This window comes from Arachis stenosperma, chromosome 4 (genome assembly GCF_014773155.1).
Source record: "Arachis stenosperma cultivar V10309 chromosome 4, arast.V10309.gnm1.PFL2, whole genome shotgun sequence".
Lineage (NCBI taxonomy): Eukaryota > Viridiplantae > Streptophyta > Magnoliopsida > Fabales > Fabaceae > Arachis > Arachis stenosperma.
The window spans coordinates 145263274-145275327 of NC_080380.1; the positions used below are offsets into that span (position 1 = coordinate 145263274).

General features: G+C 30.8%; 1 protein-coding gene across 1 annotated transcript; it reads right to left on the bottom strand.

Moving 5' to 3' along the window:
- Positions 1 to 1222: 1222 nt before the first annotated feature.
- On the bottom strand, positions 1223 to 7879 carry LOC130976274 (cyclic nucleotide-gated ion channel 2). Its single transcript, XM_057901093.1, has 8 exons — positions 7473 to 7879; positions 6742 to 7390; positions 3275 to 3490; positions 2852 to 3183; positions 2653 to 2764; positions 2223 to 2459; positions 2047 to 2133; positions 1223 to 1948 (listed from the first exon to the last, which is right to left on the bottom strand). The coding sequence occupies exons 1-8, from the start codon at positions 7496 to 7498 to the stop codon at positions 1454 to 1456; spliced, it is 2154 nt and encodes a 717-aa protein (XP_057757076.1). The 5' UTR covers positions 7499 to 7879; the 3' UTR covers positions 1223 to 1453.
- Between the last annotated feature and the right edge of the window lie 4175 nt (positions 7880 to 12054).

Below are 12054 nucleotides of genomic sequence, written 5' to 3' on the forward strand. Positions count from 1 at the left end.
TCAAGCATTCACTTTGTCTGTTCCATTTATTTTTTCAAGTTTGATACTAATCAACCGCATTTTTAGTTTAAACTTCATTTGCCTTAACAACAATTGACCCATAGAACATTTAAGTTTCAACATTGGGTTGATTAATACTTTAATAGCATCAATATGACATTAAAAGTTAAAAACCCTTCACAGGATCAATCAGAAACTGCAATGATGCTCCTCTTGACAAAAGGAATATCAAATTTTGAAACTTTTTTATGCCCTAAGGTTCCCCATTAAGAAAAGAAAACATGGGTATGCCATTATGCATTCTGATATAATTGCAATTGGAAAAAGAATGTTACTTTTGATAGTCCCATTTCACAAAACAATGAGAAACAACAAAGACATAGTCATAGAGATAGAATAGGATCAAACATGGCAGGTACCTAATATAGCTTAACATGTAGCTGCGGATTCAGTAGCTCTAAAATTGAAGAGCAGAAAGTAGTAACGTCAAAGGGGTCCCAAAAGGAAAATTGATGAGAGACCCCAGAGAAAGCCAGTGGGAGGAAGAAGAAGAACAAGATGATGAGAAAATGAGAGATTGATGATGATGATGGTGATGATGGTGATGATGGTGATGATGATGAGGACCCTCCTTGAAACCATTGTTGGTGATAATGTGTTGGTTGGTGAGAATAGAGAGAGGAAGAGAGAGAAGAGATATGAATTGCCATATTTGGAGGGAATTGCTGACCTCGCTTTTTTCCATTTACAACATCACCCTCCAAATTTGGGACTCACCTGAACCCGACAACATAGGAAAATTGGTCTGTTTTCTATGTTGTATTTTCGTTGGATTTTTTGACGGCGGAAACAACAGAATCTAACAGCCTTGTTGCCTTTTATTTCCATGTGTTAATTTTCATGTTCTTATGTCTCTATTTAAAACTTCCATTATGTTGAAAATTTGGTCCCTTGACACAATTACTAAATAAATTTTTTCAATACCTTTTTTATTGTATTTCACAGTTTGATGGACTAATAATTATTGATTCGCGAATCTAAATTCTATTTAAGAATCTGTTGCGGCAAGGTTAAATTTTTATTTCATGAGTAGCAAATGATCATAATTTATCTCATCATTACTCAAATTTGAGTTCTTTTTGTTACTGAAAATATATTTTTTTGTATCAAATCCACCTAAAATATTAGCAATAAAAAAGTCAGTAGTTTGATAAACTATAGATTGGAACAAAAGAAAAAAGAAATCATTCATTAAGCAAATCATCCAAGATTACAATTCTCAACACAACTTCATTTGCAAAGCTACATAAGCAATAAAAGAACATAACAAATCTTTATTCATCCTTTTTTTATTTTCCATGTATTTCTTCTCTACATCTTATGAATAATTCCATGACTTATATACCAACTTGAAAGCTCTGAAAATTCTGTTCCAACATGAGATCTATAGCTCTCATTCAAGATGGTCATGTGGCCTTATTGACATGAACATTGCAGCATACTGCAAGAGCCTGCGCTCTGTGCCGCCTCCACCACCATTGTCCCTTACAGGGGTCACCGGACCTCTAGTCCTCTGCCTGTAACGCCGCCAGGCGAATTGAATGTTGACAGCAGCCCAAGTTCTCCAATTGGATGAGTAGTACCTGGCCGTTCGCTTCAGCCTCTCATTGGCAAACTTGTATCTAAAGTGATCAGTGATGTATCTAAGATGATTGCAATCAAGGCCAAAGGCTTCTGTTGGTTCAAGGCTCACAAATGTGGCTGAGGAAGCTGGAAGCCGGTCGATGAACGGCCGCCTAAGGCACCATGAAAGAAGCTCATCCCCTAGAAAGCCTCCTGGTTCAAGGATGCTAGATGCTACCATTCCTTTGCTGAGGCTTTGGTTGCGCTTTATTCGCCCTCGGACAATGAATACCATCCTTAGTACTGGATCACCTTCTCTAATTATCTGATTCACAAGTACATTATTGAAGTGTTAAATTGTGTGATCATTTGAAAAATTGGACTCAAAATTTTAGTTGTTTATATGAATTTATATATATATACCTTTTCATCTTTAGAGAACACTAGAGGCTTAACCCTGTCACATATGTTGTCTAGTATAAGCTCATCCAAATTATGGAACAGAGGTACCTATAAAAAAATTATCATTGATTTTAGTAGCTATAAACTCGTAGTACTAAAAGAGATTTATACAGTCGTGTAATCATATTTGTTTTCACCTTTTTAATAAGGTCGTAGCAAAGATAGCGCTTGATGTCTCGCCTTAGCCCCTCCGGCAAGTCTTTGATCAATTCCATCTCATCTTCTCCTCCCATTGCTGCCCATCTCTGGCGTTCGAAATGGCGAACCCTTTGCCTTAATCGCGAAGGCAGCTGCCTCCTCCTCATCCACCATTCCATGTCGCGACACCTCAGCTGCATCTTTCTCTTCTTCGCCATCACAGCATGCAAAAACACCTTCACAATCCTCATTGTTAGATCATCATATTTGAGTGAGAAACTTGAAAAATATGAATAATAAAGGTGTATTTAGTTTGTGTTTTATTTTCTATTTTGACTTCTTATTTCTCTTTTTTTTTAAAAAGTCTTACAAACAGAAAATACTGAAAATGAAAACGCAAACCAAATGCATCGTACTTTCTTTTGATACCTGAATGTTACCAATCAACAAAGTGAATAGCAGTAATCCACTGAGCACAATGCAGATACTGAAAATCACTTCTAGCCAGTTACTTGTTGGCTCAAGATCATTACCAAAAGTGCTGCATGCAACAACAATCAAATCATGATGAATAATGAATCAAACACAAACATGAAAGAATTTGTTTGTTCTTGGAATAGTATCCAACCTAAGTGTCATCAAACCCCAAAAAATGGGATACAGAATCTTGACAGCCAGAGAATTGCTTGAAATCACAGGAAGTGCCCATTGGTAGATTCCATATCTGAAAGGGCCATCAACATCTAAACACAAAGGCTTTCTAACCACAACTGTGGTTGAGTTTCCATTTCCATTATTACATGAACCTCCAACTGTCCCTGATGATGACAACAGAAACTGGTAGCATACCTCCTCAGAGCAGGACAGAGACAGGTTGCAGCCCATTGTTCTTTCGCATTGTTGCCGGATGCACGACGCCACTCGTTGAATCGCAAGAACATACCAGCACCCTCCAGCTACCTATTATCATAATTTGAAATTTTTAAGTCTAATAACCAATTCAATAACCATATATATGCAATAATCTGCAAATTTTTGTTGGGTTTCTTACATGTGAAGCAATGAAGTAGGCTATGAGATTAAGGCCAAAACCCCACCAAATGGTTCCAAAGATGTATCCTGTGACTTTCTGCATTCTTCTCATCATGCAGATGCTATGGTAAACCTTAGGGAGAAATTGGAACAAGAAAATTAAGAGCAATATGGTCATAATGACCTTGATTTTCTCTTCTCTTATCAATTTTGGTACTATCAACCAAAACACAGCCTGCAAATACAATTAAGAAACACATAATTAGAAAGAGAGATAGTTGATTTTCTTGTTCAAATAAGATAAACTAGCTTAGTATTTGGTCAATTTGCATAGATAAAAATTTAATATTATATACTTATGTTTGGTAGGTATATATAGTATTAGTATACAGAAATTCAATCAATAATGTTATCATTTCTTAATAACATGTTCAAGTTCCTAATCTAATCATAATCCTAACCTAATCACAATCACCATTTATGAATATCGTGGACCATGATATCAGATAAAAATAACAATAATAATAATAAGACAAAAGGAGAGTGATCATGACACTTATTTTTTATTATTGGGATGCAGTTATCAATTATAGTTGTTAGGTATACTTCACTGTATTAGTGTGATGACTTGTTTAGAAATTCAACTAACACTAATTAATAATTTTTTTTCCAGTAAGTATTAGCAACATTTCCTCTGACAACAGAAGCAGCATTATATTATATTACAGATTTTGTTTTTGATATTAGAGTAACAACCGTGTTTTTTCAAAATGTGGGTTGATGGGGTGTTATTCTCAGATGTGAAACCGTTTAATTAGATAAACAAAAATCGGACCGTCCGATTTGTGAGAAGTATAAAAATCGGACTGTCCAATTTGTGAGGATATAGAAATCGGACGGAGGGATTTCATAAATCGAACCGAAGGATTTGTGAGAGTACAGAAATCGGACTAAGGGATTTCTGTTAAAAAAAATTAAAAAATTTGAAGTATAAAAATTGGACCCTACAATTTGTGTATCTTCCACGCTTTTTAAAAATACCAAAAATTACAATGTTAAGATATATCACTATTTTTACTTCCATATAAAAAAAAAATAGCCCATTATATTATTTTCAAGAGCAGAATAAAAGGCAAAGGTAAAATAATACTATTTCATGGTAACAAAATTCCAAGAAGTATCATATATAAATGAACGATCGCAATTAATAAATGTTGTCCTTCAATTCAGGAACAATATATAAATATTAAATAAGGATAATATTTCACGAGAAAGTAGTAGGACACCATATGATTAATTATGTTGGGGAATCTCAGTTAAAACTATGCTTGAATTTCTTTTCTTAAGGAAACATACTATTACAGATATAACTATTAATATTATCTTTTTTCATCGACTTAAATTTTTAGGATGAGTGATTTTATAACATGGTATCAGAACAGATCTATATCCAAAAGATCAAGAGTTCGATCAAAACAACTTATCTTTACTGAAAATCAATTTCAAAAATAGTTTATTAAAATTTATTTTTAAAAGATAATTTTCTAAAACTTATAGTAATATATTTGTTAAATTAAATTAAAAATAATTTTCAATAAATACATGCAATAACAATTGTATTTGATAAAATTATTTTTAAAATTTAAAAGATTATAATAAATAAATATTTATTATTATATAAAACTATAAAGTTATATTATTTTTTAAAAATTTTAGTATCTTCTTAAATACTTTTAAAGATATCAATAACTTTTAAAAATTATAATTATAAGTACGTAAATTTTTTTTTAGTTTACTAAATACAAAATAAAATTTTTTTAAAAGAATTTTACAAAATTAAATCTGAAAATAGTATCTTAGTTCCTTAAGAAAAAATTTATAATAGTTAGAAATTAAATTCTGGTTATAATCTATACTAATCATTGGTTTTGTTTTAGTTTTACACGACGAGAGTATAAACAAAAACGATGAACAAACACACCTTTCATGTGCAAAATTACAGGTACCGAGCCTGCCATTTACTCTTTTCTCAAAGAAAATTGTTGAAAATAAAATTAAATACATATCCAAAATTGTTAGATATGTTCTTAATAAATTTAAGTGTACATTTAGTTATATATTTATAACATACATGAAAATTATTTTTTAATTAATATATAATTAATTTTAATATACTAAAAGCATAAATATAATTAATCTTTTTATTTTGAACGCATAAAAACTAAAAATTTAAATCCTTCAAATAATAATTAAGATATTACTTTTTCAATAGTCACTGTAAGACAATATTTTTAAAGAAAATATTAGGCGACTAATAATTTTTTGTGATATATGTAAACTAACACTAGTTAACTAAAAGTGTTAGTCTTTTAATAGTATTTTATTATTAATAAAAAATGTTACATTTATATTAAAATTAATTATAAAATCCGTTATGAATATTTTATATTTTAATATATATTTGATACTAATATTTAATTTTATTGTACACATAGTACTATTGATTATTAATCTACTTTAAAAGAGAATCTACCTCTTCTTCAACAAGCTAGGTTGCTCTTTTTAAAATTATTATGACTTATTATTAAGATGAAAGCTCACGTAAAATTATTTTTATAAAAAATTAATATTTATTAATCATTCGATCATTTAACAAATTTTATTAAATTATCATCTATCAATTTTTATCCGTTAACTTCAAAGCTTCATCTATTATTAAGTTATAGAAAAAATTTTAAATATATCAAAAAATACTAATATTCTAATTATTTTAACCGTTAAATTTAATTAATATATATTATATATATATTTTTGATAAGTCAGATCCCGTATATTTAGAATTTTTTATTTTTAATATTGGAGTGGTAGTGGTATTTTTTTAAAATGTGGATTGTTGGGGTGTTATATTTAAATGTGGGATCGTTTAATTAGAAAAGCAGAAATCGGACCGTCCGATTTATTAGAGGTGCAGAAATCGGACCGTCCGATTTGTAGAGGTGCAGAAATCGGACCGTCCGATTTGTAGAGGTGCAGAAATCGGACCGTCCGATTTGTGGGAGGTACAGAAATCGGACTGTTCGATTTGTGGGAAGTATACAAATCGGATCGATTTGTGGTAAAAAAAAAATTTTAAGGTACAGACTTCCACAGTTTTAAAAAACACTAAAAATTACAATGTTAAGTATATCACCACTTCTACTTTCATAACAAAAAGAATTAGCCGTATATTTAAAACTCTTCCTAAGTTATAAATGTAGGAAAAGGACGAATATATTTCGGAACAGAGAAACAATGGAAGTGTGCATGAATGATTGCTAGCAATAATTACTACAATCAAAATCAGATTACTCTCCATGGTTAATGAAAGAAAACAGTAGCAGCCAAGATACCAGCACGTGGTTCATAAAAAAACCAGTGAAGCATGAAAGAGTAGCCTTTGTTCGGTGCGGTGGTGCCAGAAAAAGAAAAAAGAAAAACGTAACGAACCTGCGGAACTGGCAGAATTACAAAGGCATCGAACCAAAACCCCTTCATCGATCGCAGATAGTGCGACGCGATTGCACGCGCGTCCCATACAAGCTTCCCGCACCCGACAACCATCGACTCCCTCGAAACATACGCCACCTTGAACTGCAGCCACACATGGAATAGATGCACCGCGTCCACACACGTCCGCACCACCGTCACCATCGCCGCCAGGCCTCCGTCCATGTACAGGCACGGCGACCCTTCCCTCCCGATAGAGAGCGCGTAGAAGAACAACGGGTCAATTGCCAGCGCCACTCCACGCGCTAGCAATAGAGCCCGGTTCCATACTTGCACACGCTTGCTCCTCGGGTCCAGAACTTGTCCAAAAGGCTCCGACTGAATTCTTGTCCGAACAGTCGGAGCTTTTTTGGACCGGTTCTGGATTGGGACGAGGGAGGATCCCGCACAAGCCTCCCATTGTGGCTGGTGAAAGCCGTCGCAGCTGGTGGAGTGAAACACTGGCACGCCTACTTGCGTGCAGGCGTAACACTCCACCGGTCCTGCGACGGGATTGTCATCAGCAACAGTATCGCTGCTGGTAGTACTATCTCCTCTGTTGGAGCCGCTTGAATTGTGGGATTGAGAGTTGAATAGTCGAGCAATACACCTAATAAAAGAACAAAAATTGAACATAGTATAAGCATATAACTAGAAACATGCATATATAGAATGATAGAGATAATAGATACCCAGAGAGAGAGGAGAAGCTGGGCATGGTTGGGGATAGACGGTAACCATGGGAATGAAAGTAACGAGGAGAGAATGGAAGAAGTGGTGGTGGTGAATGAAGGAAAGAGAATAGAAGAGAGAGTTAGTTGAGGGTCATGAAGAAGAAGAGAGGGAGAGGGTGGGGTTGGAATGTGTCAGGGTTGGCACATGGTGGAGTAGTTTTGTGTTTGTGTTGGTAACTTATTATTATTATTATAGAAATTAAGAATGGAAATAAGATGAAAGCAAGTGAGAAGACAAAAAGGGTAGAAAAGAAAGTGAAATTGCATGTGAATTGGGGTGAAATAATGAACTTGTGCTTACGGTTACGCAAATGAGAAAGAGGTGGTTGGAGAATGGAGAGCGGTGTGGGGTATTTAGAGTTTCAGAATTCAGAATGAATAGAACTATACAGTATACACACACACATATACTATCATGTACTCTGGTGATGACCCATTTAGCTGTTGGCTGTTTTGCCCCTTTCTGCCTTCATCAGGGGACCACATAAACCCTTCATTTTGTTTTTGATTGCCTACTTGCATTATTGTTATCCTTCTCTATTTCTTCTTCTTCTTATCTTCAACATATTTACAATTTTACATCCATCACCATTTTGAGGTTAATATATAATGATATAAGAGTTTAGAATCACTACCACTTCATCACCTCTTTCGCCAACACATACATTTTATCTTATTTAACCCCACACCTCAAGTAGGTTCATGTTATTTTCATCATGCATGTGCTGATGTGCTCCTTCATTCAATCATGTATTATTTTTTATGTATTCTTCTATTTTCCAACATGAATTGTTATTAACTTTGTTGGTTAAAAAGTCTCGGTTCCCAAATTATATTATTATGATAAATTGAACGACTATATCTTATATTGAGCAGAGACTTTAAGATAATAAATTATAAAATTAACTAATATTTTTTTAAATTCAGTTTATGATACACAAAATGATGATTTTTGAAGGAAATAAGTTAATATAATTTTTACCGGGAAGATTTTCATTTCTAAAAATTTTCTTTCCAAAATATCTACACTATTATTTTAATTTTTTTAAAAATTTATTATTATTTAATTAATTTAAATATCTATTTTTATATAGCAGTTATTAGTTTTTTATTTTTTCTAAAAATTAAATAAAAAAATATTTAAAAAATACTTAGTTGCATTGAAAATAAACAATGACACCAAATAAATAATCAAAATAAGCCAAAATGGTAGTGTGATTAAGGGTTTTCAGCTAGGATCCCGCTAGGGAGACAATGGACTATTTATACAATGTGTAATAACCATCCGAGTACAAAGGTCGAAAAATTAGTTTAATTTTTGGGTTCACCAAGGATCGACCTCTTGACCTTTCGGATCTAGCGCTTTAATACCATGTCATGATACCACTCATCCCAAAAGCTTCAGCTGATGGGAAAATGTAACACTAATAATTATATTTCTAATACTCTATAAACCTCCATTGTACACATTGTATAAATATCTCGTTGGCTCCTCATACTTTTCCTTTCAGCTATTATATATATATATATATATATATATATATATATATAAAATAAAAAAAACAAAGAATATAGGAGAGCGTTTCCCTTATGTTTCGGAAACAATAAATGAATTCTCCATATGTCTTGGGGAGAAGAAAAACATACATTCTTCTTATCTTGACACAACAGCTGGCCTGCCTTTGTCTACTATATATTTTCAACAAAAGGAATAAGTATATTCCAAAAACTTCTAATAAATTTATTTATTATTTTATTTTAGAAAATAATATCATTAACAATAATGTGTTGTTATTATTATATTTTTCTCCTACCACCCAAACAAAAATATTTTTTTTATTTGATCAATTTTCAATCTTATCTTTAAAATTCAATTCAAACTCATCAAAAATCCTAAATACGTACGTATAAGACATCATCATTAATCCTAACTACATTAGAGAGAGAGAGAGAGAGAGAATTATTCAGGTATGAGTGTTTGCTTTCTGATAGAAATAAGGATTGTGATGGCGGTGTTATCTGCGGGTTCGAATAATAATGTATGTTCCTATCAATAATGAATAGATATATGGTTAGATGACGAAATAATGAAATACATCAAAATATTAATATTAAACCAATCATGAACACAAGAGTAGGGGGGTGTATGACTGTATGAGAGAGTGAGAGGGGATACACTCAACAGATTAAAATGAAAAAATCTAGAGCGAGCAATTTTAGTAAAATTTGGTTAATAGTTATTTTTTTATTATTAAAAAAAATTTATACCATTAAAAATATTATTAATAATTAATCAATAATTATAAATTATAAAATTTATTGGTCTTTTAACATTCATCTATTAAAATATAAACAAATAACTAAATTACGGGTTAAATAAATAAATAATTTAATTAAAAAATTATTTTTTTTAATTTATATTAAATTTTTTGAAATTATTTTTTGTTTTAAATTTTAAATTTTAAATCAGCAATCTTTCAAAAAATAAGAGTTAAAAAAATAATTTACAATATTAAAAAGATTGATTAATATTTACTAATAAAAAGTTAGTTACTGAGTTATTTATAAATAGATAAGTACACATTTAATTTATGGAAAAGTTTAGAGACCCAGCAGTTTTATTGAATTTGGGCCAGCATGTAACTAGCAGAGAAAGGTGAGCCATTGGATGAAATATCATACCAATCTCACACCATCAAATCATGATTGATGGCTAACAATCACAAAAACTGCTGGCCCTAGCATTGCTCTTAATTTATTTATCTTAATATATGTGCATAGTTATAGCTAGGAACCTCACGATTGGTCGATAAGGGCACATGAGAGATCTAAATTAAAAGAAAGTAAGAGTACTTTAATATTAATTTGTAGTGATTTGTACACAGATACGGCGAGATCAATCATATGCAGACGGAAAAACCAATCATGTCGTATACGTAAGATGTGATGAGAGAAACTTCTAAGTAGTTATAATAAAGTAGTGTAGAAAAGGCATTGTTCTTGTTTGTACTATAATAATAATAATATAAGTACGATTAATGGGTTAATTTTTCTTCTACTTAGTTTTTTATTAGAAGACACTGCAGTACTTCTAAATCTCTAGAACATATAATACGGTGATACCATTATTACCCTTTTCTTGTGCAATTAAATTGGTTTGTTCAGTTAATAAATTTTTTGTCTTTTTATTTGATATGTTAGTAATTTTTTATGTCATAATTTTCTTTTTAAACAAATTTCAACTTCCTTTTTTCGTAATAAAGATATTAGATATTTAATTCACCAATAAATGATAATGAAATATAATAGCTGGATGACCTAAATTAATTTATTTATAAATCAACAATGCATTTTAGAGTTTATTTTAATATTTAATATGCATGTATGTATATATAGTAGCACTTCTACACTTACTCTAACTAACCTGAAACTGCTATTGTTAAGCCCTAAAATGATATTTAAAATAGACTACGTATACTAAAATAATTTTTAAAATTTTAATTATATTAATTATATTTTTAAAATTGACAAAAATATACTAATTAAATTAGTAATAATAATGTGATGAGTAAAATAATTTAAAAGACTAATATAATACATTTTTGTCAATTTCATATTAATTTTAAAAATGATTTTAGTATACACCATTAATCTATATAAAAAACTATTTTGGAGTTTAACTCAAAAATGCTAATTCTTTTGATAGAAGCAAGCTATGTGATATGATAAAGATAGTGTGTATGTGAAGACATAATTAGTTGAAGTTAATTATAGAAATAAATAACTTCTTTTTTTATTGCAAATAAATAACTTCTTATTAGTTACCCTTTCACTTAATAATAGGTATTTATTCGTAACACTATTAGCAGTTTTCTTATAATCATATGATGGAGGCATGAAGCAAAGAAATTGTAAATTAAAATGTCACAAGCATATATCACGCGGATCCAAAAAATTTATGTGGCCATCCATGAATACTGAATGCATCATAGATAGTGTTAATATATATATATATATATATATATATATATGCATATGTGTGAAATTTGGATCCAATTATTATCCAAATCATATACTAACTTATAAGAGTTCAAAATGAATGAATACTCTTGTTTTTTTGTTATTAATTTTGTAAGTTTGAGATTCATTTCTATTTTAGTTTGATTATTTCTGATAAATATAATTTATTTGTATATATCCAAAATAAACATTCAACTATTAATATTTACTTTAATTAGCTTTCTTGAAATAGAAGATGAGGTGTTCGAAGTATTGAAAAATGTTGCCCAATTAAAGTAGAGCAATCTTATCAACCGAAAATGCAAAAAGGGGGTGGATGATGGCTTTTTTCATGCAAACACATACATGGTGACAAGAATTAGTGTCGTTTAGCATGAGCATTGTATGTCTAGTTAATTAATTAATTATTGCACTGATAAAGGTGAGTTTACACTTTCGCTTTTCCTCTGTCTTTCATATATGATTAACAATATATAGTAACTAGCTAGTATTAACTAAGATTATACTATGTGTACACCAA

Coding starts and splice junctions, on each gene's coding strand:
- LOC130976274 (XM_057901093.1), bottom strand. CDS start 7,498: ATGCCCAGCTTCTCCTCTCTCTCTGG. Junction 2,134..2,222: donor GCTACGACCTTATTAAAAAG/GTGAAAACAAAT, acceptor ATTTTTTTATAG/GTACCTCTGTTCCATAATTT. Junction 1,949..2,046: donor TGTTCTCTAAAGATGAAAAG/GTATATATATAT, acceptor CTTGTGAATCAG/ATAATTAGAGAAGGTGATCC.